The sequence below is a fragment of the Dunckerocampus dactyliophorus genome, chromosome 2, assembly GCF_027744805.1.
Source record: "Dunckerocampus dactyliophorus isolate RoL2022-P2 chromosome 2, RoL_Ddac_1.1, whole genome shotgun sequence".
Taxonomy (NCBI): Eukaryota; Metazoa; Chordata; class Actinopteri; order Syngnathiformes; family Syngnathidae; genus Dunckerocampus; species Dunckerocampus dactyliophorus.
This window is the reverse complement of record NC_072820.1, coordinates 30,815,928-30,843,307: the sequence shown is the minus strand read 5'-3', so window position 1 is coordinate 30,843,307 and position 27,380 is coordinate 30,815,928. Positions and strand designations below refer to the sequence as shown.

At 39.7% G+C, this 27,380-nt stretch overlaps 1 protein-coding gene and 1 long non-coding RNA gene across 6 annotated transcripts; one reads left to right on the top strand and one right to left on the bottom strand.

Annotated features, from left to right (window-relative positions):
• Positions 1 to 27: 27 nt before the first annotated feature.
• Positions 28 to 26,223, bottom strand: LOC129176895 (testican-2-like). Its single transcript, XM_054767393.1, has 10 exons — positions 25,895 to 26,223; positions 11,221 to 11,275; positions 8,578 to 8,692; positions 5,861 to 5,969; positions 5,665 to 5,779; positions 3,387 to 3,506; positions 2,285 to 2,503; positions 2,095 to 2,157; positions 1,843 to 1,980; positions 28 to 701 (listed from the first exon to the last, which is right to left on the bottom strand). Exons 1-10 carry the CDS (start codon positions 26,123 to 26,125, stop codon positions 559 to 561), a joined length of 1,308 nt encoding a protein of 435 aa, XP_054623368.1. The 5' UTR covers positions 26,126 to 26,223; the 3' UTR covers positions 28 to 558.
• On the top strand, positions 22,178 to 25,244 carry LOC129176904 (uncharacterized). 5 transcript variants are annotated; one of them, XR_008569526.1, is made up of 7 exons: positions 22,178 to 22,518; positions 22,700 to 23,032; positions 23,161 to 23,329; positions 23,465 to 23,601; positions 23,707 to 23,800; positions 23,897 to 24,263; positions 24,375 to 25,244. It is a non-coding gene; the product is annotated as an uncharacterized LOC129176904 (long non-coding RNA). The 5 variants fall into 5 exon arrangements; XR_008569528.1 differs by having other exon boundaries at positions 22,179 to 22,518; positions 23,002 to 23,032; XR_008569527.1 differs by having other exon boundaries at positions 22,179 to 22,884; positions 23,002 to 23,032.
• Positions 26,224 to 27,380: the final 1,157 nt, after the last annotated feature.

The following is a 27,380-nucleotide window of genomic DNA, read 5'->3' as shown; positions in this document are numbered from 1 at the left end:
ATGAGCATAATAAAGGAGTGTAGCAACTGTTTTACTGTAGCATTTATTAAGCACGTTTTACTGGTAAAAATGTCGAAATGTAGAAGTAATGTGCATTAAAAGGTATGCAAATTAAAGGACGACCAGACGGGTAAGGTACATTCTTAACTTCACTAGAACATGCAACACCACAAATAGCATGAAGATATGGACGGCTACCTTCTTGTAAAAAGGAAAACAGCAAACCCTGAACTTCAAGTACGACGCACACAACTTGAAATAATGCACTGTTGCTCACATATATGGTATCGTCCAAGCCTCCACCTCCCACCCCGCCCGAAGCTAGAGGGCCACGTCTGCTGTGATTGGACTCGAGATTCAACCTATTGAGTTTTGAAAGCACCAAGTTTAATTATGAAGCAAAAATGTCTGCTGAAAGTTGTGTTTTTGTGATGATGTAGCGCTTTGTAGCTTTACAACGAGAGAAAAACTCATCTCATCGGACCGCCGCCTTGCGAGCCGAATCCCTGAATGAGGTCAGAGGCTGCAACTGGGATCTCAGTTTAGGATGCCACGGATCTACCAGATGTACCCTCCATCATCAGCCACCTCCTCCTCTTGCTCCTCTTCTGCTTCGTCGCCATGGCCACCCGCCGCCTCCTCATCGTCATCCTCCCAGCCCACTCCGCTCCCAATGTCGCCGGAGTATCCCAACACTTCATCTAGGAAGGACGGGGGCACAAGGACATGTATCTTGCAGCTGCGCCCTAATGTATTCTGTTGTGTTGCACTCGTTTTGTTTGCTGACATGATCACACACACAAACGTGTATTTAATCAACTTTAGCCCATTCAAGAGCCATGATTTATTAGTGTATGCATTCACATTGTATTTAAATCACTGACATTGTATTTTTAACATTTTGGAAATGCTAACGAATGTATTGAGCAAGGGACTCATTTTATAAAAATGACAAATTGTTTCATATTTTCAAAACATTTTTTGAGTGAGTTGAATCATTTCTTCATTTTTCCCTCGAAATATAGGATTTTATTATTTTTTTACCATGTCATTTTTCACTTTTGTAATTTGGTGTGTTGAATGAAATGAAAATGAGTGAATATAAGTATGCTGTATATTCATTCATTTATTGTATTTATACTTTAAGGCATGTGTTGACTCATGAACATTTTTATCCACAGAAACTGAAATATTCACTTACTCATGTTTTATTTTTAAAATATATAAATAATAATACAATTTTATTATGTTGTTATATCATTACAGGATTATATTAAAATACATATTAAGAAAAAAATATATAAAATACTGTATATAAAAAATATACATGTATAATCCTCTAATAATTAAGTTACTTGAGCATGAAACATTCAAATCCTCTCTAAAATCAATGTATTATTTATTATATCATTAGAGAGGATTATATTAAAATATATATTCAAAGAAAATACTTAATTAACCCTCTTTGATCCTCTCTAAAAGCTATTTTATTTATTATATATTATTTATTATGTTATTAAAGATGATTAAAATATGACTATATTAAAATATATACTTAAAGCAATCTCTAATCTCTAATAATAACATAATCAATAACATACTGTATCATAAAAGGATTATAGAAAATATTTTTAAAAAAGATATAATCCCTCTACTAACAATAAATAATATATAATAAATAATCCAATATTTTTTGAGAGGATTTGAATGTGTTCATGCTCAAGGGACTTCATTTACTGAATTTGAAATGCATTTATGTATTCATTCAATAAGTTTTTATTGCATGTGTTGGATGATTTATCAGTGGATTAACACACACACAGACGTCTTTGCTGTACTTACCACAGTCTGGTTTGCCACGGATCCTGGTGGCCATCACTTCGCCACCGTGGTTGTCGACGCACCAGCACTCCCCTCCACTTTGGTCGCACTGCAGCTTCCTGTAATAGCCGTCCTCGTCGCAGCTGGGGACGTACATCCCTTTACACACACACACACACACACACGCACACACACACACACACACACAAATGTCGATAAGTGGTCAGAAAACTACAATAAATAATAATAATTTGAAAATAATAACGTGTTTACCATGCTTCTTTGTAGACACATCTTGCATTTGGATCCTTTCCAGCTCAGCAAGGCATGGAGGCTCTGTGATAAGGAAACGCTAAATGTATCCATGAAGACATCTTCTGCACATTTCACAATGCTCTACCTCGTGGTGGTCTACAAACTTTTGCGTGGTACTGCACAGTGTATTTCCACGACTTTGACTCACTTTCCCTCCAGAAGCAGAGGCACCACTCGGCCATGGAGACCTTGCCGTCCTTGTAGCTGTCGCAGGAGTTGAAGAAGTCTCGTATGCACACCTCGTACTTGTCCAGGTTGATGGCCGCCAGTTCGCTTTGATCCAGGTGGAGGTCGGCGTCGGCGTCCAGCTTGAGGAACATCCAGCTGATAGAGTCCTTGCAGCTGGCTAGCAGGCTCTTATCCAACGCTGTACAGATGGTTACTTATTTTTAGGGTGAGTCTCAATTGTGAAAGATTGCACATGAAGGGGTACAACGGGGCTGCAAACTAACTATTTTCACTACGAGCACCGTGGCCCCTAACGTAACATTTTTAGAAGCCCAAGCAGAAAATTTAGGAACGCACACCGAAATCGACTTCCAAAGTAAATATTCACATTTAAAATCATTTTTGGGGGGGTATACAGTATATACATGGCTATGTAACTAGCAACTTCAACTGACAGATAATTGTAACAGATTTCAAAAGCAGGAATAAAAGTGGCCTAAATGGCATACTCCCATTTTGTAAAAATGGTAATAAAAAAAACAAACTAGAAGGCTGTGGAGGGCCCCAATGACTCGGTTTACCTTGGGCCCGCAAACGACTGAATACGCCCCTGCACACAACTAGTGTTTTGAAGACAAGACATAATTATTATAATAGTGACAAGAGAGCAAGGTTGTTCAGTGACACTTTAAAAAAGTTAGCATGTACCCCATGAACGTGACAGCCATGGTAGCTTCCCTGTGGGACAAAAACAAGCTCCGAACGAACCGCATTGCTTGTTTGGATTTTTAGCTGCTGCCAGAGAGACTTTGGAGCCGGGCAAAGTGTGTAAACAAAGATGGTAGAACAGCCAAACGCGACCGATCACACACGCTGGCATCGATAGGCTTAGACTGTGACAAGGTGTTGTCAATTGACTCCACATTTAACAGACTATTTTTCATTTTCACAAATAGAAGGGACATCCTTTGTCAACGCAATACGGGGCACGTACTTTATCTGCTTTTAGCACATGCAAGTCGATGAAAAATTCACTCGCAATGTCTCGACCATTTAGTCGCAGTCTGGATCCCTGTACAAACCTGAGGCAGTGCGAGCGCCCAGCTTCCCGGAGTTATTCTGCTTGGCATTTCCATGCAGGAGCTGGAACCAGTCTTGAAGACGGTCGCCCAAGTCAGCCAGGTCCTGACCAGTGCAGCTCTCTGATGGGAAGAGGGGGGAATATTGAAAAACATGGCCGATAAGCAGCCTTTTATGGGGAAAGAAACCACTGTATACCGTAACATAATGGACAGCACATTTGATTTATAAGGCAAAAGAACCAAAAAAGGTAGTGAATTATTCTATTTTACTGTAAAAATGAAAAAATAATTAATGATAATGGTGGTCTAGTGGTTAGCACGTTGGCCAACACAGGAACAGCCTGGAGATCGGGAAGACCTGGGTTCGATTCTCCCTTGGGCATTTCTGTGTGGAGTTTGCATGTTCTCCCCGTGTGTGTGTGGGTTTTCTCCGGGTACTCCGGCTTCCTCCCACATTCCAAAAACATGCATGTTAGGTTAATTGGAGACTCTAAATTGTCCATAGGTATGAATGTGAGTGTGAATGGTTGTTTGTCTATATGTGCCCTGCCATTGGCTGGCCACCAGTCCAGGGTGTACCCCGCCTGTCGCCCGAAGTCAGCTGGGATAGGCTCCAGCATGCCCCCGCGACCCTAATGAGGATGAAGCGGTATAGAAAATGGATGGATGGATGGATGTTTTTTCTTTTAAATCATTAAGTAAAAATAATTTTCAGTAGTTTTGGTTACCTTCTTCTAACATATAGAGGATCAAAGTATTACATTAAATAAAGACAAAGATCTGTGTTGCATAGCAGAGCAATTTATTGGGGTAAAAATATTATATAAAAAAATATTTATATCTAATATTTATATCTAATATAAAAATATTAGCTGAAGCAAAGAAAAAATATCTTTAAAATAGTTTTATGGGGTTTTTGGTGACCTTACTATAATTTAGTGAGGATAAAATATTAGCTAAGGTTAAAAAAAAGTCTTTAAAATGTACTACAGTAATTTTCAGTGGTACTGGCTACCTCATGCTAATAGATGGAGGGTGAAAATATTCAACGCAAAGTTTTCAAAATGCACTACAGGGGTTTCAATATATAGAAGGTCAAAATATTTTTTAAAGAATTATAGAAAATCTTTAAAATGTAATGTTTTCCATCTACAACATTTCCATGGTAATGTTATTTCAATATATAGAAGGTCAAAGTATTTTGTAAAGAATTCAGAAAAAAGTCTTTAAAATGTAATACAGTAATTTTCAGTGGTTTTGCTGACCTTATGAAGATATGGAAGGTCAAAGTATTTTTACAGAATTGTTTAAAATGCACTACAGTCATTTTTAAGTGGGTTTGGTTACCGTATTTTAATATATGGAGAGTCAAAATACTAGATTCTTTCCAACGTCTTTAAAACATACGACAGCTACCTTATTTCAGTATATACTGTAGAAGGTGAAAATATTAGAAACAATTCTTAGTCTGCAGTGAAATTCTGCATAGCAGGAAACTCCAGCCACAATCATAAAGATGTTATTCACGTCATTAAAAATGAGCATTATTTACTTGGTATTGGATCTGATGAGATGGCACAGGTGATGTTTTGTCCAAGTTTGTCCAACAGAGATGACCTAATGTAATTGTCATGGAAATACTTGAATTCATCTTCAACATGCACTCAAATTACACCGGAGCACATCACATAGTACAATTCACAGTTCCACATGTCCAAAAGGAGTAGGAAGAAGCAAAGCTTATTTAATCCTACCCCCCTTCCGTTACACATCAGTTGTAATACATTTGTTCAAAGTACAACGACTTTATGATGGTAATAAATTGATAATAGCTGATGAAATAGTTGACAGACACATAGTTTGGTGATGAGAAATGAAGAGTTAGTTGTCAATGTGCGACTGGTCAGACATAGCATAGTATGTGCACAGTGCTTCAGGTGTCTTCTTCCTTGTACTTTATAAACATCAACTGCTTGTACTGTTTCTTGAATTCACTCATTTTAGCGCATTGTTTGAGTTCCTTACTCAATCTGTTCCTACTAATGTAGTCTACTCTTCAGGGCTAATTGTGATGAAGCTGATGAAATGAAAGAAGTACATTTAGTTTTGGTCCTCTGATTGATTCATTGGCATTTACACAAAGTGTACGATCAATACTGTTTGGCTTCAAGGATGGATGGTGTGTACACTCTAAATAATGAATTACGCAGAGTCTCACGGGTGACATTTAGCTGAGAGTAAAGCGCTTCAGAAGAAGGAAAAAAAACTGGGCTCTTGCCGTGTTTGGCGTCTTCCTTGGTGGAGGTAACATGGGTGGCGCCGCAGGGGCAGAATCCGGCGCACATGACGATCAGGGCTTTGCCCGTGAGGCAGGCTTGCTGCTGCAGCTTGCACTGCAAAATGACAAAATATCTATAAAGGCAGGAAAAACAAACTTCTTCTTAGTTAGTCTTTAGTCTAGTTTGTTCTTTGACCTGCGAGGCATAGTTGTGCCCGTCGGAGCCGCACACAGGGCCGGAAGCGGCGGGAGGACAAGGGGCGCAGATGGTGTCGCCGGCCCCCGGCTGCTGTCTCTGCTGGGCTCTACAAGATGGAAAAGACTTGAAACATTATGTTCACCAACTGTGATGACAATGCAACTCAGCAGGCAGCCGTGAACAGTGGAGCAATGTGTGTTTAAATAACATCACTGAAAGTCCACTTCATGAGGATTATGACTTTTTGACATTTTTAAATGTAACACTGTGAAGGCTCCAAATAATGTCTCTATTCACTGAACCTCTGAGTCTTCTACAATGGCCAGGTGTATGCTTATAGAAGCAAATATCCAAAGGGACTCTAATTTGTGTTGGATCAAAATTCCTCTGCATTAGCATCTGTGGCTGTAGGTATTTTTGCATTTGAATGGCCAAGATTCCAGCCGCTTTACCTAGCTCTGCATGCGCTTTAAACTGTCGCAACTCAGCTGTTGATGTGAAACTCATGCGTGTTGTTTTACTGTTGCGTACAATGAACTTAGCAGCGATTGGCATTAATACTGGCCGAGCAGTTTGCTCTTTACCACTATTACAACATTGCTTCTGTTGCTGCTGCTGTTGTGCAATATACTTGTTAATACAAGACCATGTGGTCAAAGAGAGCTACGTTTCCCTTTCCACTTTCTCATGCACTCCAAATCATTACTAAATTAAAGAACATAAGTTACTATATTTACTGAAATGTCACATTTTAGAAACAGCCTCTCTACCAGAGCTGGCTGGCCCATGAGGCAAAAAGTATAGGCAGATGCTCAGGGTGCCGAGGCCTCCGAGGGAACCAAAAAATTAAGAAAAAATAACTGTATTAAAACTCATTTATTTCATTAATTACGTAAAAATTTTCCGCATAACGCATGCACACCATGTAAAGCCACCCCTCTCGGTCACTATAATGGCACAACTGTCCCCACTCCGAGTCTGACGTTCTTTTTTATTCTGACCTAAACACACCCACAGCAGTGCAATTCCAACACCACACATGTATCTCCTACTCATAAAGTCTAGTGCTCCTCAGAACCACACTTCGTCATCGTCACTAGACTACAGCAAGGCGCATTCAGGGACACGACAAACATTACAAGAACGTCTTTATTATGCGTGTAAGTGTCGTCAGAAAGACAAAGGAAACAGTACGTGGATATTCTTATCACTCACTAGCATAACTCTTCCTGCAGAAGTACCATTTGCAGCATTTAAGTAGGCTCAGGAAATCACAGAAAATACACTGCTCAGAAAAATAAAGGGAACACTAAAATAAGACATCCCAGATCTGAATGAATGCAATATTCTTATTTAATACTTTGTTCTTTACACTGTTGAATGTGCTGACAACAAAATCACACAAAAATGATCAATGGAAACAAATGTATCATTATTATTATTATTATTAATATTATTATTATTATTATTGGGGGTGTCTTGCTGTCCACCTGTTTTCACAACAGCATGTGAAGTTGATTGTCAGTCTGTGTCAGTCTGTCCTAAGTGGACAGTTTGATTTCACAGAAGTGTGATTGACATTGCGATTGATTAAGTGTTCCCTTTATTTTTTGGAGCAGTTTACATCCACACTCAAAACAGTGACTTCAACTTTTAAAAATTACGTGGTGTCCTTGAACGCAACCCCTCATGGCTCATAATAATACGGCTAAAGTGTGATTCAAATGTTCTGCTAGAGACGGGTGTTTTAGATTTTCAGATATGTGTGGTATCTTTTAGCATGATTTAAATTTTCAGTGCATTTGGAGCTGTTAATACATACAAATACATAAAGTTGCGTCCTGTCATTTATCTTCTTGTTCATAAAATACAGTAATAAGGGCATATTTCACACATAATTGCAAATGGTGATGATAAATTAATTTGAAAACTGTAATTATTTTGATACATTTTTAAAAGTCATTTGACGATTCAAACTACCGTAGTTATTATTATTGATTATTAAAATTGAATTGCTCACAATACCCAATTAATATGGTATGCTGGCGCCTATCCCATCTGACTTTGGGCAACAGGCGGTTAATACATTTATAATGATTAATAATATAAAACATATAATATCTTTTATATTATATGTAGAGTTATTGTGTTTTTTAACCCAGTTATTTAAAATGATATCTATAATCTATGACTATTATTATTTATTCACTTATTGACATGATTTTTATTTTGTGAATATTTCTATTGTAGTTTCCATCTATGCCGCTTCTCCTCATTAGGGCATATTGTAGTTTTGATTTTTAAAACTGTATTTGAATGTGAATGTGTATGTGAATCACCGATAGAGGGGGGCGCCACATTGAGTAGGGACGGCTATGTTGCCTCATCTTAAATAAACACATCCAGCTACAATTACAGCATTTACGTTATGTAATAAAATGTATTGTAATAAAAGAGGTTTTTGTCATGACAATGATGTACAACCCGGACTGCACGCGGGCTAGGCTAGGCAAGGCTTCGTGTAAAAATCTCCCGCCATGGTTGCTGCAGCCTCCTGTGGGGGCGATTTGCTTTGTTTAAGAGACTCGCTGCTGTGTGGCTTTTTGGCTACATTAGCTTTTCAGGCAGATACTCGCCATGGGCGACAACCAGCGCTACATTAAATCTTCACAAATAGTCGTGCTGGCACACCCATGCTAATTGGATAGCGGTACCTGTGCTCCAGTTTCTTGCGACTGACACACATGGCCCTCTGGGAGCCCTGAGCCATGCACACTTTCTGGCGGCTGCACTTGACGTTCTGACACAGGTCCTTGGTGGAGTCCACATCTGCAAGGTCAAGACAACAAAAATACGCAAAACAAGAGTGGAATTGATTTTCCGTTGGATAGTTGACAGAGGTTTATTTGAAGATGTGTAGCAAAGCTTGCTTTTAGTCAAAGCTATGAAGCAGTGGGTGTATAAATAGGGAGGGTCAGAGATGTCCATGAGGAAGGAGATTTTTCCTTCATGGAACTACTTTGAGCGCCTCTTCTCTTAAAAGTAGAACAAAGAAGTGCGGGAGATATTATATTTTTCTCACATTCTGTGCTCATAAACAGGCTGTAGTGACACATATTAGAACATCATTAAAAAGTCCCTTTTGCATAATAGGGGACTTTTAATTTGCAGGATGATGCAAACACTGTTCAACCCATTTTTACCAAGAAGCCGCCCAGTATTGGGAATAACTACATCTGACAATCTACCACGGTATTTTATGAAGGGGTTGGGAAAGGAGGAATCTAAATTCTCACTTATTGTCACTTTAACAGACAAAAATACCCAGATTTATTTGCTTAACAACTGTGCAGACTTAGTAGTCGTCCATAAATGTTGCACAGTAATAGATGCCAACTAATAGCTTAGTTGGTCAGTAATAGTGCACACTAACAGTTTCACACTAATAGTTGTCCCATAATTGTGCAAAATAATAGTTGCACTCTAATTGTTGTCCGGTAATTGTGCACACTAATAATTGCACACTAATAGTGGATCAGTAATAGTTGCCAAGTAATAGTATACACTAATACTTGTACACTAACAGTTGCCCTATAACTGTGCACAGTAGTGCAGTAATTATGAACACTAATTGTTGCCTAGTAATTGTGCACAATAATAATATAATATAATAATATAATTTCACAGTGATATTTGCTCATTAATAGTGTATACTAATGATTCCACACTAATAGTTGATCAGTAATACTTGCACAGTAATAGCTGCCCAGTGATTGTGCACACTAATAATTGCACACTAATGGTTGCCCAATAACTGTGCACACTAATAGTCACTGTTACTAACTCCTCAGTGAGAAAAGTAGCTTTTGGCTGACCTAGAAGTTGGTAGATGATGGCATTGGCTAATTAGCATATTATTTGCATATGATGTAACAGATGCTGTAGGAGAAAAGCATAACCTCATAGGAGGGACAAAAAAGTGAATAAAAACTGCTTCATTACGTTTAGGATTACAAATAAACTTGATTCTTGGTTTGTTAATTTCAAATTGGCCATCACTTCAGCAAAATAAAATCATTTTAATATTTGATCTCGGCTGGACCTTGTTCTACTCTGGAGTTGCTGCAGGGGAGAGGCGGCGAGCTGGTGTAGGCTTATTAATAGCCCTCGGCTCGGTGCCTCTGTGTTGGAGTCATCCCCGGTGAACAAGAGGGTCATTTCCCTACGCCTTCGGGTTGGTGAAAGGGTCCTGACTGTCGTTTGTGCGTACGAGCCAAACGGCAGTTCAGAGTACCAAGCCTTCCTGGAGTCCATCAGAGGGGTGCTGGAGGGCACCCCAACTGGTGACTCCATCGTTTTACTGGGAGATTTCAACGCCTATGTGGGCAATGACAGTGTGACCTGGAGGGGTGTGATTGGGAGGAACGGCCTCCCCGATCTGAACCCGCGCGGTGTGATGTTGTTGGACTTCTGTGCGAACCACAGTTTGTCCATCACAAACACCATGTTCCAGCATAAGGACGTCCATAAGTGCACATGGCACAAGGACACCCTAGGCCGCAGGTCTATGATCGACTTTGTAGTCGTATCATCAGACCTGCGTCCGCATGTTTTGAAAACACGGGTAAAGAGAGGGGCTGAGCTGTCAACTGATCACCACCTGGTGATGAGTCGTGATGAGTGGTGATGCTCCACTATGCGATGTTTTGTAAGTGCTTTGGGGCGGGGCGGACCTCTCAGCAGCACCTGCTGCTGCTCAGTGAGAACACAAACTGCAAAACAATAAGTACTTTCACTTTTATGTCCCCTAATACCAGAAAACTCTCCAACAACGCTAGATTTGTCGCTAGTCGTTTTTAAGAAAATATGTCGCCAATAGGGTTTGGAATGTCGCCAGATTTAGCGACAAAGTCGCCAAGTTGGCAACACTGCTGATAGTTGTCCAGTAATAGTGCACACTAATAGTTAGCCAATAGTTTTGCACACTAATAGATGCTCACTAATGGTGCGCACTAATAGTTGCACACTAATAGTTGCTAAATAATGTGCACACATACTCCGAAGAAAGCCAAACACTCAGTGGTACTGTTGAACTTCTCAGTCATTCTCCCTTCCTCCTTGCACAGCTGACTGTCTGAATTCATGGGAGCGAGTTGCGCTCCCCATGGAGGTAAAAGGCACCTGGTGGGAGTTGTGAGCTGAGCTCTTGGTAACAAAAGCAATTACAGACGGCTTTTCACACTAATGGATGTGACTGAAGGATCAAGTCTTTCCCGTCCTGGAGAGCCAACGGTCCTCTTCACTTTTAGCATTATTTGCTTAAATCTTAAATAATCTTTTTATGACATTGATCTTACTTTCATCAGAGCCAAGGCTTTCCTCCATGTTTTTGATGTAGTCGTCCTCAACCTCCTGTCACAGCGATGGCCCACAGAGTTTAGAGAGAGAAAGAAAGACAGACGCACCGTTAGAGATAAAATAACACTTTCATGAACACTGAGGAATGGTTTACAGCAGTTATGGCGGCCGTTGGTGAGGAATTAATGAGACGGCTCGCCTCCACTGCAACGCTCTCAGGGGACAACGCTCACTGAGGATGATGAATGCCGATGAATAAGTTAGTGTGATCACATACTAGAAGGACAAACATGCCTGTTAAAAATTCAGACAGCAAAATACCACTCCTACCATAAGCTGCTCTCATAAGATTTTAGTAGGATTTCATACAAAAAGTCATGAATGCTAAAAAGCGGACTTTTAGTTTCTTAAAAAAGCCTAGTCATGGTTATGTCATTAGCAACGATTGATTTTTAATGGACTCCATCCATCCATTTTCTATACTGCTTCTCCTCTTTAGGGTCGCGGGGGCATGCTGGAGCCTATCCTAGCTGACCTCGGGCGACAGGCGGGGTACACCCTGGACTGGTCGCCAGCCAATCACAGTTTAATGGACTCACCTGGTAAAAAAAATAAATAAATAAAGGTTGAAAATAAGAAACTAATTATGTGACAATAAACAGATTTTTATAATCTTTGATTTTTTTTAAAGTAAGAACAAAAAAAAGGAAAAAAAGTTTTTAAAAAAAAGTAAGTAGTAATACCATTTTTATTTTTTATTTTACATTTTATTTTAAAACTTAAAATGATTATAAAATGTAATTTTTTTATAATCATTGTCAAGATAATTTTAAAAGAAATATTGCAAGAAAAAATATTTTGCTAGAAATGAATAATTATGAGAATAAAAGCACTAATAACGCACACAAATAAGGAAATATGAGGCAAAGCTTGTAACATGATTTTCGAGGTTTTACATGACAAAAAGTAATAAAACACTCAGGATTTTTACCCATTTCGGATCCAATCACTGGCTTACGCCATCTTGTGACATGAAAAGAAAATCATAAGCATTAGGCCTTGGAATTTTCAGGTAAAACTATAACTGTATTGTCAAAATAATATTTTTAATGCTGAGCAAAACTGTCTGAAAAACATGGCCGCCGTGAAGCTAGAAAGTCATTGCTGCAACATAACCAATGTTGTAATATGTACCGAAAAGGCTACACACTTAACAGTTGAAATAAATGCAGTGCTTCCCATATAGTCATTTATTAGTGACGGCCCGCCACTGATAAATTTGGACCACCAGAAATAAATTTGTTGCTACCTGTCCGCCCTCGCTCATAAACACATTCTAATGAGACTGCCCGGGACTGGAGCTTGTCATGAAGCCCCTCCACTTTAGCAGCTCATGTCACTCATCTGCTAATCCAATTTCAGCGTAAAATAATACTCAACTTTTTGTGCAATTCCTAACTAAATGTGCTGACTGGTACGATTTCTAGAGTGACCAGGGAGCACACAGACAGGCGCTCGTTGACCAAGTGTAACGCCGTAAAGCCTGACCACTATAAATCCTGTAAAATACAACCTTGAGTTAACGGAGGGGACGACTGCTTTGCTCTGGTCCTCTTTTACAGTGCTGGATGGAGTCCAAGGACATATAAGACATCAATACTGAGCACAGCCTCTACTGTGTCACTTTCATTATCCAGTGAAAAAGGCAGAGACAAAGTATCACATAGTTTCTCTCTGCTAAATACAGCTCATACTACACACACAGACCTACAGAGGTGTGAAAAAGTGTTTCCCCCCCCTTCCTGATTTCTTATTTTTTGCATGTTTGTCACACTTAAATGTTTCAGATCATCAAACAAATGTAAATATTACTCAATGACAACATACTGTAACTGAACACAAAATGCAAACTTTTTATTAAGGGGAAAAAAATCCAACCCAACATTGCCTTGTGTGAAAAAGTTATTGCCCCTCATGTTAAAACATATAAGATTAATTCATCTCTATCAGTCTGGAAAAGGTTATAAAGCCGTTTCTAAAGCTTTGGGACTCCAGCGAACCACAGTGAGAGCCATTATCCACAAATGGCAAAAACGTGGTGGTGAACAGTGTTGAACCTTCCCAGGAGTGGCCGGCCAACCAAAATGACCCAAGAGCGCAGCGACGACTCATCCAAGAGGTCACAAAAGACCCCACAATAACATCCAAAGAACTCCAGGCCTCACTTGTCTCAATTAAGGTCAGTGTTCATGACTCCACCATAAGAAAGACACTGGGCAAAAACAGCCTGCATGGCAGAGTTCCAAGACGAAAACCACTGCTGAACAAAAAGAACATTAAGGCTTGTCTCAGTTTTGCCAGAAAACATCTTGATGATCCCAAGACCTTTGGGAAGATACTCTGTGGTCTGACGAGACAATATTGGCTTTGCCTACATTGTGATCTGGCACAATGAATAATGTACAAGAAGGAGGAGCCTAAAGGGCAATTTGATGCATGGATTCATCCGTGACTTTCACTTCAGGCTTGTTTTATGCTAAATAGTCAAATTTAAGCACGTTCAGTGTAAATCATTTCACTTCCAGATGTGGTCAATTAGATGTTCTTGCACGCATCTTCAAAATAACACACACACAAGCATATTTTGGATTGGATAGCAATAATATTTCATCACGTAAAAAGCGGGGCTGTCAAAAATAGCGCTTTAACGGCGGTAACTACAATCATTTATTTCATGAATTATGCTAACATTTTTAGCATAATTAACGCATGCGCATCATGTCAAGCTACATCTCTCTGTAGTGATGTGCAATGCCACTTATTTCGTTACAATTCGATACTGAGTAAAATTCAGGCTGGTATCGACGATACCGATCCAATAGAGATACTTTGTGCAAATTCACTTAATGTGTCTGGTAAATTTGAAAAAGTAGTGTATTTCATATCATCCATCCAGGATGATGACAAATACTTTTCTTTCAAATTATCAGTGCTCATGTAAAACTTTTATCAAAATTTGATGTTCCAAAATACACATTTTTGACCCAGAATTATTTACCTACGATAAAATTAATTAATCATTAATCAGGGTTATGTTTTTTAAGTGTGCCGGAGTAGGGGATACATGGCTTCGAGTCAAATGCCTGAAGGGGTACGCCACTGTGAAAACTTTGGGAACAGCTGGTCTAAATCCACAGAAAGGGGTGTTCAAAGTGTGGCCCTCACCTCATTTTTTATTGGCCCATGGCAAATTGTAGAAATACAATGAAACAAAAAAAAAAACAGCAAAAATGGGAAAAATAGAGCAAAAAGGCAAAATGTAATGAGTTGAAGCTAAAATGTTGCTTGGTCTTTAAATATAAAGTTTTTTTTTGCCTATTTATAAAATTTTAAAATACACAATAATATTAAAGTGGTCCCCCGCAAACCTTTGATTTTCAGTATGCAGCCCTAGGTGGAAAACTTTTAGACACATTATTGCATTAAGTTAACATCAAAGTGCCATTGCTTGAAGATGACACATACAATTCTCAATTTCTTCCATTTCTTTTTGTGCCTTTTCTGGAAATGACTTTCTTTAGGTTTCTAAAAAGTTCTAATTGTCTGGAGATACAGCGCCACCTGTTGCTCTGGCATGCACTTGACAGTTTGGTAATGCAATTTTACATGTTTTTGAGCACGGAAGGGCTAATGGAATGTTAATATTTGCATGAGTTCTTTAGACGGGGTTGCTGCAGTGAGCGAGTGTGAGAATCGGGAACGCTTATCTTGTGCAGGCAGCAGTGTGACAGCAAGGACGCCTGCCTGCTTAGCCCTTGGCCAAGGTTACAAGCTGACACTGTTCTGCTCAGTCCGGGGCCAGGAGGATGGAGCGAGGGCGCACTGGTACACAAATATGCGTAATATTCACTGTGCTGCTTTTGTGATTCATATCACACCCAGCACCTGTTCCAACATTTGTCAACTACGCTGTAAAGCAGCAAAGGGAGCCTAATCGAGCCTGACCACCCAGATGCTGCTGGGACCGCTCACCGCTATTAAGACGGCAAAGCCACCCCACCGGCCACCCTGACCCTCCTCCATGTCCACAGGGAGTTGTCTACTGCTGACATGAATGCCTCTGATAACCCTGAACCGTCAGAGTGCAATCACGCACACATTTCAAGTGCACTCGTCTTGTCAAAATCAATAGCAAAAACCCCACAAAATAAACTTGATTGCAACAAAACATCAGGGCATTATGGGATTAAAGGTTCCGCAGGAGCCGGATCCAAAATTGATCGTCTGCGTGCAGATCGGAGGCCCGCAGGCGAAGTTGTTTGTTGTTTGGCGGCCTGCAATGCAGCACAGAGCGTTCACCGCACACTGAAGGGCATGTCCCACTTCCTGAGACACAGACGAGCAGACTGTCTGGCAGTCTTCAAATATTCTTCTTCTAAACCTGCAGAGTCAACACATGTCAATACTGTTCTATTATTTTTGTGTTTGTCTGCAGGATAATGCAAAAAGTATATGCTAGTACAACCCTTTTTTGCGCAATTGTTTAAAGGTTTAGGTCATGGCTATGGGTCAATAAAAATACATGTTGGAAGTAGTAGTAGTAAATGCATCTAAAAATACATATTTATGTAACATTATACTGCACTCTACTTTTAAGTGAATGACAAACCTTTAGCAAAATGTTATATTTTATAGTATATTTGTAATTGTGTTTTGTTTTTAATATATTACATGTATTACTATCATTCACATTTGGATGATTATTATTATTATATTAATATTATTATTATTAAAAATATGTCATATATGAAATTATATATAATGTTATATTATTATTAATGTAATATATTATTAGTAGTAGTAGCAGCAGTAGTGTAGCACAAATTGAAAGTCTCTTTAAAGTTTTAAAGTTTTATTTTGCACTATTCTAGCAATCATTAAAATATTAAATATATTTATTAATGACTGGTATGAGTGGTAAAATATTCCCATTAATGCAATTTTTTGTCATTTTATGCAATAATATATTTTATATCATTATTTGCATTTGTCTTATTTATTATTGTTATGAGTAAGAGTAGTTGTAGTAGTCGTAGTACAATGACAAGTCTCTTTTCACCAGCTTCAGAATATTTTGCACTAGTTTAGTAATAATTGATATATAATAAACTATATGAATATTACAAAGTATTATATTAAATTTATAATTTTTGTGATTTTATGTATGAATATTACATATATTATTATTAGCATTTGTATTCTTATTATCATAAGTAGAAGTATGTTTTTAGTAGTACTACAAGTTCCTTTGCAGCCAGTTTGGTGCCCAGTTCGGTGCTTATTCAAATTAGGATTCTTTGGCCTTGGCAGAGTTCTGTCCCCTCCTGAGTGGCACTCTCATGTAGCTAAAGAAGATACCCAAAGTGATTGCAGTACAAGCATAATAATAAACATAGAATGAAAGTAATACCTCCTCCAAGCGTCAATCAAACGCAAACATTATTATTTCTGTAAAAGGCAGAATTTGCTATGCCACGCTTGTATGGGATTGCATTAAATGCAGCTTGTGCAGGTGTATCAAGGCTGAATGTGCCGAGAGATGCAGTAATTGGACAAGGGGAGGAGGAGGAAAACGGGGGAAGGATGTACAAAAAGGGATGAGGAGGAGGAAAGGTGGATTTCTGGTGGCTGCTTGCTTGCTGCTGCTGCTGAGCCGAGCAGAACCCTGGAACGATGAAGATTGCACAGCTTGGTCGCCCTCTAGTTTGCAAAACAAAGACGCGGAAAGAGGTAAAGCAGATCTTCGGCTGCCTCTGGGGGCGGGGGGCTTGCAGCTTATCCAGGGCTGCTGCTACTGCTGCTGAATACAACATGAGCTCCACACAAGCCAAAATACCCCACTGAAAACACGAGGAGATATGCACAAACATAAAAGCTCAGCGTGAGCTTGCTTTTTCTCTGATGTTGGATACTTTTGCTTGCACAGGAAATCAATATTGAATGGAAAAAATGGACAAACTTAGCGTCAAAAATTGTTTACTACAGACAAAGGGGCTACTGTATTTACGAGTTGTATCCAAGAGGAGGCCGAGGGCAGCAAGAAAATGGAACCCCTTTAGGTTGACGCCCCTTTGACTGGCTGACTCATGTCGACATAAGTGGTTGTTGACAAAACCGAAACTGACACTAGCCATTCCTTGCACATTTACTTGTGATGTTGGTCAGAGACATAAGGAGAATGGGCCATCATAAAGGATTATTGACCCTACGGCAGCTTGTTGACATCATTTTCCTGCATTTGCGCATTTTTTCTAGAATTCTTCTTTTGCCTTACTTTTTGTCTGCTAACTCCTGTCACATTTTATTCATTAACATCAAAACACTCAACTCATTCAGAACACGTTTGGCTAGCCATCAAAAAAAAATCCCATTTTCCATAATTCAATATTTTCCATGACATTTTAACTTTAACATTCCTTGTTGCTGGTTCGATCATCAGTTGGTGAGTAGACTTCAATGCATTTCTAGGATATTTCAACATTCATTCTACATTTCAGTTCTGTTCAGCATTCACACGCTATTTCTACTGAAATTGCTTCATCTAATGAGGGCCCGACCACTGAGCAATAGCAACATGAAGGCCCTCTTGAAGGCCCTCTATTATTATTATTATTATTCCGTGACTTTCCTTGCAGTTTTGAGGGTCTTAACATGCACAAAAACTCACCAATATTTCAGGGTACAGTATTTCAGGTCGGGCAAAGAAGATCATATTCTGAACACGAACCCTCAAAACTCACTCAGTAGTGCCCTCTTTTAACTAGCCCCCAGCCACCAGTTTGACAGATCTTCACAAATTTTGGTGGAGAAGTCTAACATGAAAGGACGCACAAAAAAGTCTCAAGAACCAAATCCAAAACAAACAGGAAGTCAGCCATTTTTATCTGTAGCGACCATTGTGGGCCAAAAACGGGGTCATACTTTGATGAACTAGTCTTGGGGGCTTTTACCAAATGAGCCCAAATGCCCAAACGGTTGGGCAATGATATATTGCGAACCAATTTAGCATAGTCCAGAGGATGTGGGCGGGGCACAGCGCCAAACTTCAATTCGACACAAATCTGTCAACATTCATACCTTGGTTCCACAAGGTCAGATTGTCATCATCATTTCTTTGTTCGTTTGATATGATGACGACAACACCTTGAAGTTATGGCAGGTCACTTCCTGAATTCATCTCAGGGCCGCACACATTTTCAACAAATAAACAAGTTTCCTTCTAACTGGGGATACTGGTGTTCAGTCCTGCGTTCCCACAGACTCATGTGAACCCCGAGTTGTGTGGGGGTGAGAGGGCCCGTTCAACATTGCTTGCAGCTTTATTTGAATTCTTCTAACAGAGCTGCTGCAGTAATTCAGTTTCGCACACGTGCAAGTCTCTCTGCCAGTGGCTAAATTCCCCCCCCCCCAAAAAAGAAACACATGAGTGCTAGGCTAATTCTGCCATGCTTTTATTATGAAGCTTACTTTGCACTGAACAGGAAGTCACTGTATGCACATTTTAATGCTTTGGAAATAGACAGCAGTTAAGTTGCCGTCATCATTTCACGCTGCTTAGCTACAATGAGAAAGTTGAATGTTGAAATCTTATAACACATGTCGACATACAGGGACCCATTTTTCATAGAAATGACCCCTTCGGTTCTCAAATTGAATTTGACTTAAGCGGGCACTTTTTGGACCGGGATGTGATGAGTTGGTTGGTTTTGACAAGTTGTCAACTTCAACAGGTTCCACTGTATAATACTGAACTGTGGCTCAGTTAACAGGGTACAGTAAGCTAATGTTAGGATGCATGTATCCTGCAAACATTCACTGACAAAGCAGACTTACTGCATCTTCCAGAAACAATTACTTCCACTTTGCATTCCCGGTGTGTTCACGTGCATGTGTTCATTGTGCCGCCGTTCGCTTCAAGACCAAGGAGCAGTGCGCCCTTCGAGACGACCACAGGGCATTTTCAAGAGATCGTGGAGATCTCCAGGTACAGCAGACGGCCGCTTTGTTCCGCTGAGCGCAGAATGAGGCGACGCCACATGTTGACGCGTTTGATTACCTCAAGTGATGAATGCATTTTTTAGGAGCAATGAGTGGCTCTTTAAATTTTAAGGCCTACGCTTCACTGCAGATAAGATCCACATCGTCAAAATGCATGAGGCAATATGTGAAGAATGGAGTGTTGTGGTGTGTGCTTCAGCTGTGGGGGATGATGTTATTGATTTGTTACCTTGTTGATAAAATCCCAAAAAATAACATTACAGGTTCATCACTAATTGAGACAGATATATAATATATATATATAATATATAGTGGCAAGAATAAGTAGGCAAGTCTGGTATGAATATGAAGTCTATTTTATCACCTACCTGCATGCGCTGACAATGCTAACACGCTTACGCTAGCAGGCAGCCCTTGTGGTACAAAATACACACGCGTTGAATTAAGCTTGTTTACCTACAAAGACTACTATTACTAACATCTGTGTCGTCCTATCTAAGTCCAAATAGCAGCCATGTAATGTTAGCATGTTAGCACTTTTCTATCAGCCTTTTAGAGATGTTAGCATCATTGCTGAAACAAGCTACCTATAAGGCTGAAATATAATTTGTTATGTTCCAAGAAAGAGGACTGAGCAAAGTACATTTTAATTGGTAGGTAATTCTACAAGTGTAAAAATTGTAACTTAATCTATCCAGTAGTGTCAAACCCCCACACTAGCCAAAAGACTCAACAAGGTAGCGTTAATTGGCCTCCCCCCCACACACATACTGTCATCCACTTCAGTTTTTTTTTTTTTTACGAGCCTCCCGCTGGAATCACGCGCCATTGCAAAGAGCCAGTTTAATTACGGGGTAGGAAGAATTATGAAAGTGTGCCGTTGTGGGGAAATATCACAAGGTTTATTTCTGGATTAGGAATGAATTGTAGTGTGGGGGTTGGAAATTAGCGCAGGAGAGGAAGAGTTCAAAGTGTGTATTCCCTGTGCTTTCTGGGATCTATAGACGACGGCTTGTTGCGCTCAGATGAGTTCAAAGCGGATCCGCTTTGATGTGATTGGCGGGCAAAAACGGGAGAAGAAAAGAGCGCCTGTTGGTTTGCCACCAAGACTGGAGATGTTGTTTGTCCAACGAGGAAAAAAAAGTTCTTTTTTTGGAGGAGGAGACAAAAGGAACAGCACAGACCTCTATGAATGTTCTGAACTCCTGTGAGGCCAGTGTTGTATTGAGAAGAATAATGCAGTTGAACTTCTCATAGCTCACAACATGTTTTGATGTCCATTACTGTGTCAAGGACATCCATGCGTGCCAGGGGGTGGAGATGTGTTGTGTATGGTGGCAAACAGAGATGGCATGGACATATACTGCAAAGTCATACTGAAATGACCTCAATCAACAAATAATATAGCTAAAGATGGATTATAACAGCACACTGCCACAGTAAATGACATTTTTTCCCAAATTCCATTTTTTCCCGTTTTAATTTTTTTAATTCCGTTGTTTTACCTTTCGCACTTATTTTACCAGCATAGAGTGGGTAATTTTGTGACAGTAAATAAAAGGTCTCTTAATGAAATGCTAACTTTTCTAATGGTATGTCAGCCTTAGCACACATTGCTACAAAATCCTCAACAAACTAAGCCCGTCGTGCTTGTGGTTAAGGAAGTCGTAGTCACCAATGCAATTCCAATTGCGTTATTAATGCAAGATATTTTTTATGACACCCTTATTTTGTTTGCACAATTAGACAATATGTGGCAAAGAACACTCTTATTTTGAAGGCCGGAAGTGTGTTGTGTGTGTTGAGAATGTCCGTTGACGGTTAAGAAGAGCTGGGAGCTCGTCATTATTTCACTCACAACTTTGCACAACGTCAGCGGGCATCGTAAAACGCTCATTTGCATTAACAAGTGGAAAAACACAACACTCATACAGCCTGAGTTGTACACACACAGCCGTACTAGCATGCCCCGCTAAACTAAGCTAACCCAAGCTAACCCTAATAGCTTTCATTCACGCTGTGTAAGAGAGGAGTTCCAAAGTTTATTCGCTAAGTTTTTTCAGTGTTTTAGGTCGCTGCTTCCACATCTTTAGTTCAGGAGGGGGTGGGCTAGTGTTTGTGACGAGAATCCTCCACGACTGAGCGGTTTGCCGGGGAAATACTCCCCCAACAAAAACTGTCCTTCACCTCATAATGACAGTATTTCATTGACATTATGTCAATTTCCGAGAGATTCCGCGTTAAACAGTAGATTCTGTTTTATTGGCGAATTTCGCAATTCCGTTAACATGGAAATCATAGCCCTACATTAGCGGCACCCCAATGGGTAGTGTTCAAAATGCTTTAAAAGATATGCTAGCATGCATTTAATACAAATGTCTTCCAAGTTTTACAATCATTATGCAAATGGACAATTCCTTCCAGGTAATCGCTAGATTTCTTCCTCATAATATTAAGATTTCACATGCTTTAGAATTGACCTATCTAGTCCGACTGGTGTGCGTCCCAGCTTGTCTTTGAGCATGAACCGACGAAGTCTGCTCGGAGAGACGAAACGTTTTCTAAGACAACATGAACAGTCCAGTTGTCATCGATTGAATGCGGTGAGAATACAATGACCTGGATGAATGAGAATATTCGCAGGCATATTTACAATTGACTTTTTAATATCATGAGTTTCTATGGAGTTTCATGTTAGGTTAAATGCCGACTCTAAATTGTCCATAGGTATGAATGTGAGTGTGAATGGTTGTTTGTCTATATGTGCCCTGCCATTGGCTGGCCACCAGTCCAGGGTGTACCCTGCCTCTCGCCCGAAGTCAGCTGGGATAGGCTCCAGCAGACGCCCACGACCCTAGTGATAAGCGGCATAGAAGATGGATGGATGGATGGAGTTTTTATGGAGGACTACACAGCAAATTGAGGAGTGTTAATTTTTTGGTGTTGATGAGAATCTTGAAGTTGGAGTGTCAATCTTACACTATTTGGAGTTGATCTAACACTGCATTTTCTTAAAAATGTTAAATTTAACACTGGATCATGAAAGTGTTGTAGTTAAAATGGAGTGTTGAAAATGTTTAAATCTTGTTAGTGTCACAATAAAGACATTCAACACTTCCACACTCCATTTAACACCTAACAGTGTTCACGTGCCCACGGACATTTCATTTAGACTCCACCCCTCACTTCACGTTGCTGATGGAAGAAGTTGACAATTAGGAATCATTTTGCATCAGTAGGTAAGTAAACGTTTAAATACTGTAGATGAACTATGAATGAATTGTGTTGTACCTTGTTTACACATAAAAAACGTTAGTTTTTGGTGTGATATTTAAGACTAATAAACTGAGGCAGCTGTTTCCACCCAAAGCCTTTGCTAATGTTAGCTCGTGTTTTTGCTAAGTTATATTTTCTATTAAGTGTTGCTGTGAGCTGAATCGGCACTGCCTGGGCAACATTTGTCAAAGTAAGTGAACGCTACGTTATATCTTCATTTTTAATGAGCTAATGGCTAACTAGCTAATTGGCACGAGGAGCCCCCACACGTAGGCCTGCTGGCCCCCAGCAAAGGACTTGATATGCTGTACAAGATACAAGATATCAAGGTTGGCAACTCTAATTGTTACTTTAACTTAAAAATAATTGTCAGGCGTGTGTTGGAAGTGAACTACACAAATTTTTTTTTAGAATGATGCATCTTTATTTTTCTTCTTGATTCACAGCAAACCTTTCCTTGAGACTTACGTGAATGTGGTAAGTAATATTTTTTTTTTCAATCAATGCATAATAAGCCCTGCAACTGTGGCAATTCCATATTTATTTAATTATTTTAGTAGGATGTTTTATATTATTATTATTATTTTATTTATTCTTATTCTCAGAGGTGGATGGAGATGTGTAGACTCCACTATCCCTTCACCCCAGTTATCGCCAGTTGGTGGCGAGTCTCCACTCTTGCCGACTACATCCCATTCATCAGGTTCGACAATTTATCCTTCAGCCCACAAGAGGAACCCAACAGAACCAATGGATCAGGATGAAGCATGACGGGTAAGCTTTGAGTAAATGAATGTAAAATTAATATTATCAATGATATGTAGTGTTTTTATACATGACATTGTTTTATTGAAGAATCCTCTTGAATTCCCATGAACACACTATATATCATTTTAATATTTTTGGCAGAAAGTCGGTGGTGTTTTGAGGGCCAATCCGAAAGGTGAGGAAATCTTCAAGGAGTGCAACAAGACTGAAACACTAACCGATGCAAGGTGTAAACAGATGGTGAACATCCTGGCTGCAGATATGATGGAGCTGCATGGGTAAGAAGAACTTCCCCCTTTCCATTAGAACAGTCATTCCACGTAAGACCATGTACTGTGGGAATGGTTCTATCTGTGATCATTAACTATGATTTGTTTTGAAAGGAGGGTTCCGCCATCATGTGTGATGAGAAATTACGCCCTGAGAATTGTGACTTGTTTTCCATACCTAAAAGATCCATTCTCCAAACCTGGATATGTAAGTGTCTTTTCAATGTAAAACCCAAAGTACTGTTTTTGTTTTTCCTTTAGGTGTGTAGTTTGTATTAAACTCTTGTTTCAAATATGTTCATAGGATGCTTAGCTTAGCGGCAGTGGCTCAAGAGGTAGAGCAGGTCGTCCAGAAATCGTAAGGTTGGTTGATCTTGCTCCCTCCACCCAGTCACTGTTGTGTCCTACACTTCTCCTGGCTCTCAAAGCCGTTCCAAGACTGTTTCTTCATGATGGTCCAAAAACCAGAGGAGAATATCTGTTAACTGGTCAACAGCTGTTTGGTGAGGAGTGCAGGGAGGGGCTATCTACAATAAGACATTCAACTGATGAATCCGTGGTCAAAGAAGATGAGAGCAACTTTCCAGTATCGACAGAATATGATCCAAGCACAAGATGTATCATCGTCTGTTCTCAATGTGTTCCCTCGCTTCCTTGATGTTCCTGGATTGGTAAGGAAATCTTGAGTATTTGGACTATTTCAGTATTAGATTACCCATTACATCAACCATTTGTAAACCTGTAGGCCTACAGTATATGAAATATTCATGTCTTGTTTATAGATTGACCAGGATTTCTCAATGATGTTTGGTGATGAAGTATCTCAGAGGTTCCTGGCTAAGTGGTCAACTGTCTTCAAAGCAAAAGTCATTGCAGACTTCAAGACTCTCCCGCAAAAGCAGAACATTGATGAGTTGCTGTCAGGAACTGAACCTCAACCTGATGACAGCTGTGGGTGAGAAGTTACGGTATAGATTACCATGTTGGTGTGTTCAAATGTACTGGATGTAGCTTTGATCTACCTGTGTTCAAGAAGATCTGTGATATAATAAAACACAAAGAATGTGCTTTCATAATAGCCTGTAATGTAGAAACGATGTACTATGAGGACCTGTTTAACGCGTACTGCATAGAAGACCAAATGCTTGAGTTTTCTGTCATGTGTTTAAATGAACTGACTCATTTCAGACCATTTGACAAGCAGTGCTCTAATGACAGTTGTCAAAGAGCAAACATACTGTAGTGCCCTGCTGTTATTTAAGCTACTGTCTGTTGGAAATGAAATGTTTTTGAATAAAATGTATGAAGCAGTCAACTAGTCATTTTTAAAAAATGTTTAAATTTTATTTTGAAGTAGTATATTAACACTTTTATAGTGTTAATGTTGCAACTCCTTTTGAGAGTAAAATGACACTATAAGAGTCAATAAATGACTCTTAAGAGAATTAATTTGTGACACCTCACACTAGTGTTAAAAAAATGCAACACCGGTTGGTGTCGAGGAGTGTTAAATTTTAACTATATAAATAGTTAATATTGACTCTACAATGGTGTAAAAATGGCTACACTTTCAAAAGTGTTAAAATAACACTTTGTAGAGTGGACCCCATGGGACACTTTGAAAGTGTTGAGATTAACTCCTACAGTGTCAATTTAGGCTTACTGAATTTGCTGTGTACAGTGCTCGTTAATAAATAATAGTTTTCATTCTTGGTCTGGTTCTGACCTTGTGTAGCTGAGTTAAGAATCTTTGTGTTTTATCACAAGTCATCTAACTTCGCCGCCACGCTCCGCTCACACGCAATGACAAAAACGCAATGACCCCCAAATATATTCCCTTTGAACCAAAATAGACAACTTTCAGTGTGTTTTCGAGAATGGGTCTTTGAGGCTTTTTGTGAGCATACACGTGATGGGCATGCTTACCAAATTTCATGTTGCTAAGTAGCATGGGATTCGGGGGCTGAATTTTCAAAGAAAATCCTGAGGGACTAACTCAACAGACACAGGTACAGTATGTTCCACAAATGCAATACATGCACTTAAGCTTATTGTACTTGATTTAGTCTGATTTAGAGAGAACAGCTTTTTTGCCATTCGTGTACATTTTGTGCACTAGACAGTATTTGGCTGATCAAGGGGCTACTGATCACTAAGTACACAGTCTGACACAGGAAACAGAAATTGCCCTGTTATACAAGCAAAGAAAGTGATAAAAAAAAACAAAAACTTTAAATCTTTCGACTCCAATTAAGTGTCACAAACTGGACACGGGTGAAAACACAATAATAGCAGCACTCACATCTCTGAAGCGATTCCAGTGCTTGATTTTGCTGCTGCTGTACTGCGAGATAGTCGACAGACGCCGCTGGTCCATCAAATTGGCGCCTCTGGCTGCCGCGTCTCTTCCCCCTCTCCTCTCCTCTTGATGCTCAGCCTCCTTCCCGCCTCTGTCAGCATCCAACTGCAGGGAGAAGGAACCCAGCAGCAGGCATAGGCAGGCGGCCGTGAGGGAGCTACCAGCCGCCACCATGGTGCTCGGGGACTGGAGACACGTTCCTGTTCCTGGTGATGCTGTGTAGATGGTGATGCTGGAGGATACTCATGCAAGACTGCTGCTGCCTCACCACTCTGATGAGAAAACAGGCAGGAGGAGGAGAAACCCACAAAGGGGGAGGAGAGATTACATCCTTTCTTGTCTTTATTACCTCCTCCAAGGATGATGATTTGTTTGGGTGCCACTTCCTGTTTACACTTTTTCATAGCAACCTCATAAAAAGTTAATCTTATCCAGTTTGAACACAGAAACTAATGTCATATCGAGTTTAAACCAGATCTAATTGGGCATTTAACATCAATGAAGGCTTGTGCTTATTACATTCTTAATATATCATTTGAAATCACAGACAATCTAGATTGAACTACAATTCTAACCATTAAGGGGTTCATTGTTTTTTCTGTTTCAAATGTTATCCAATTTGAGCATAGAAATGGCAATATAAAAAAAAATCATCCCGTCATGTCCTGGAGTATTGCTTTGCTGCCGCCTATCTGCCTTGTGTTGCAGTGCACCGCTGGCCGGCAGGGGCGGAGCCGCCAGCACACCTGTCGCCAATTACTTGTGGTGTGGTGTGCTTTCTGTGTTCTGGCTCGTTTCATGGCAAGCTTACCTATTCCTGCTCGGTATTCCAGCAGTGCCTGGTGTTTCTTGCCTTGTGCATCTGTTGTCCTGTCTGGCTTTTTCCAGCAGTGCTTTGTATTATTAGTATTACTATTACTATTAGTATTTTCCTGCCAGCCTTTTCCCTGGCAGTGATTTTGCGTTCAGTATTTTTGTGCTACCTGTTTGGTTTTTCATTACCTGTGGACTCTTTTTTGTATTTTTGTCATTATTTGTATTTTACCCCCCTACACTAAATCATTTTTTACACTGAACAATGTCCTCTCTGCATTGGGATACAAACGCTGGCGTGTGCCAATCCAGTCCTCTTTAAACCCTTACACCCTTTTTTTTAAATTTTGCCCATCATCCACAATCATTATATGAGACATGAACACACGTCTTTCTCTTTTCTGTGCGTTCTAAAGATCCAAAAAGAGCGGAAAAAAAAGAGGCAGGTAATTAATGCACGTAATGGGACACACCTACAGTATACTGCCTACAAAGGCTGCTATTAAAACACCTCCAACAATGTTTCATGGCTTTATATACATGCTATGACTATGTAGTAACAGGTACATCCATGATAACATGTAATACTTACAGTATTTTGCCGTATTTTGGTCAT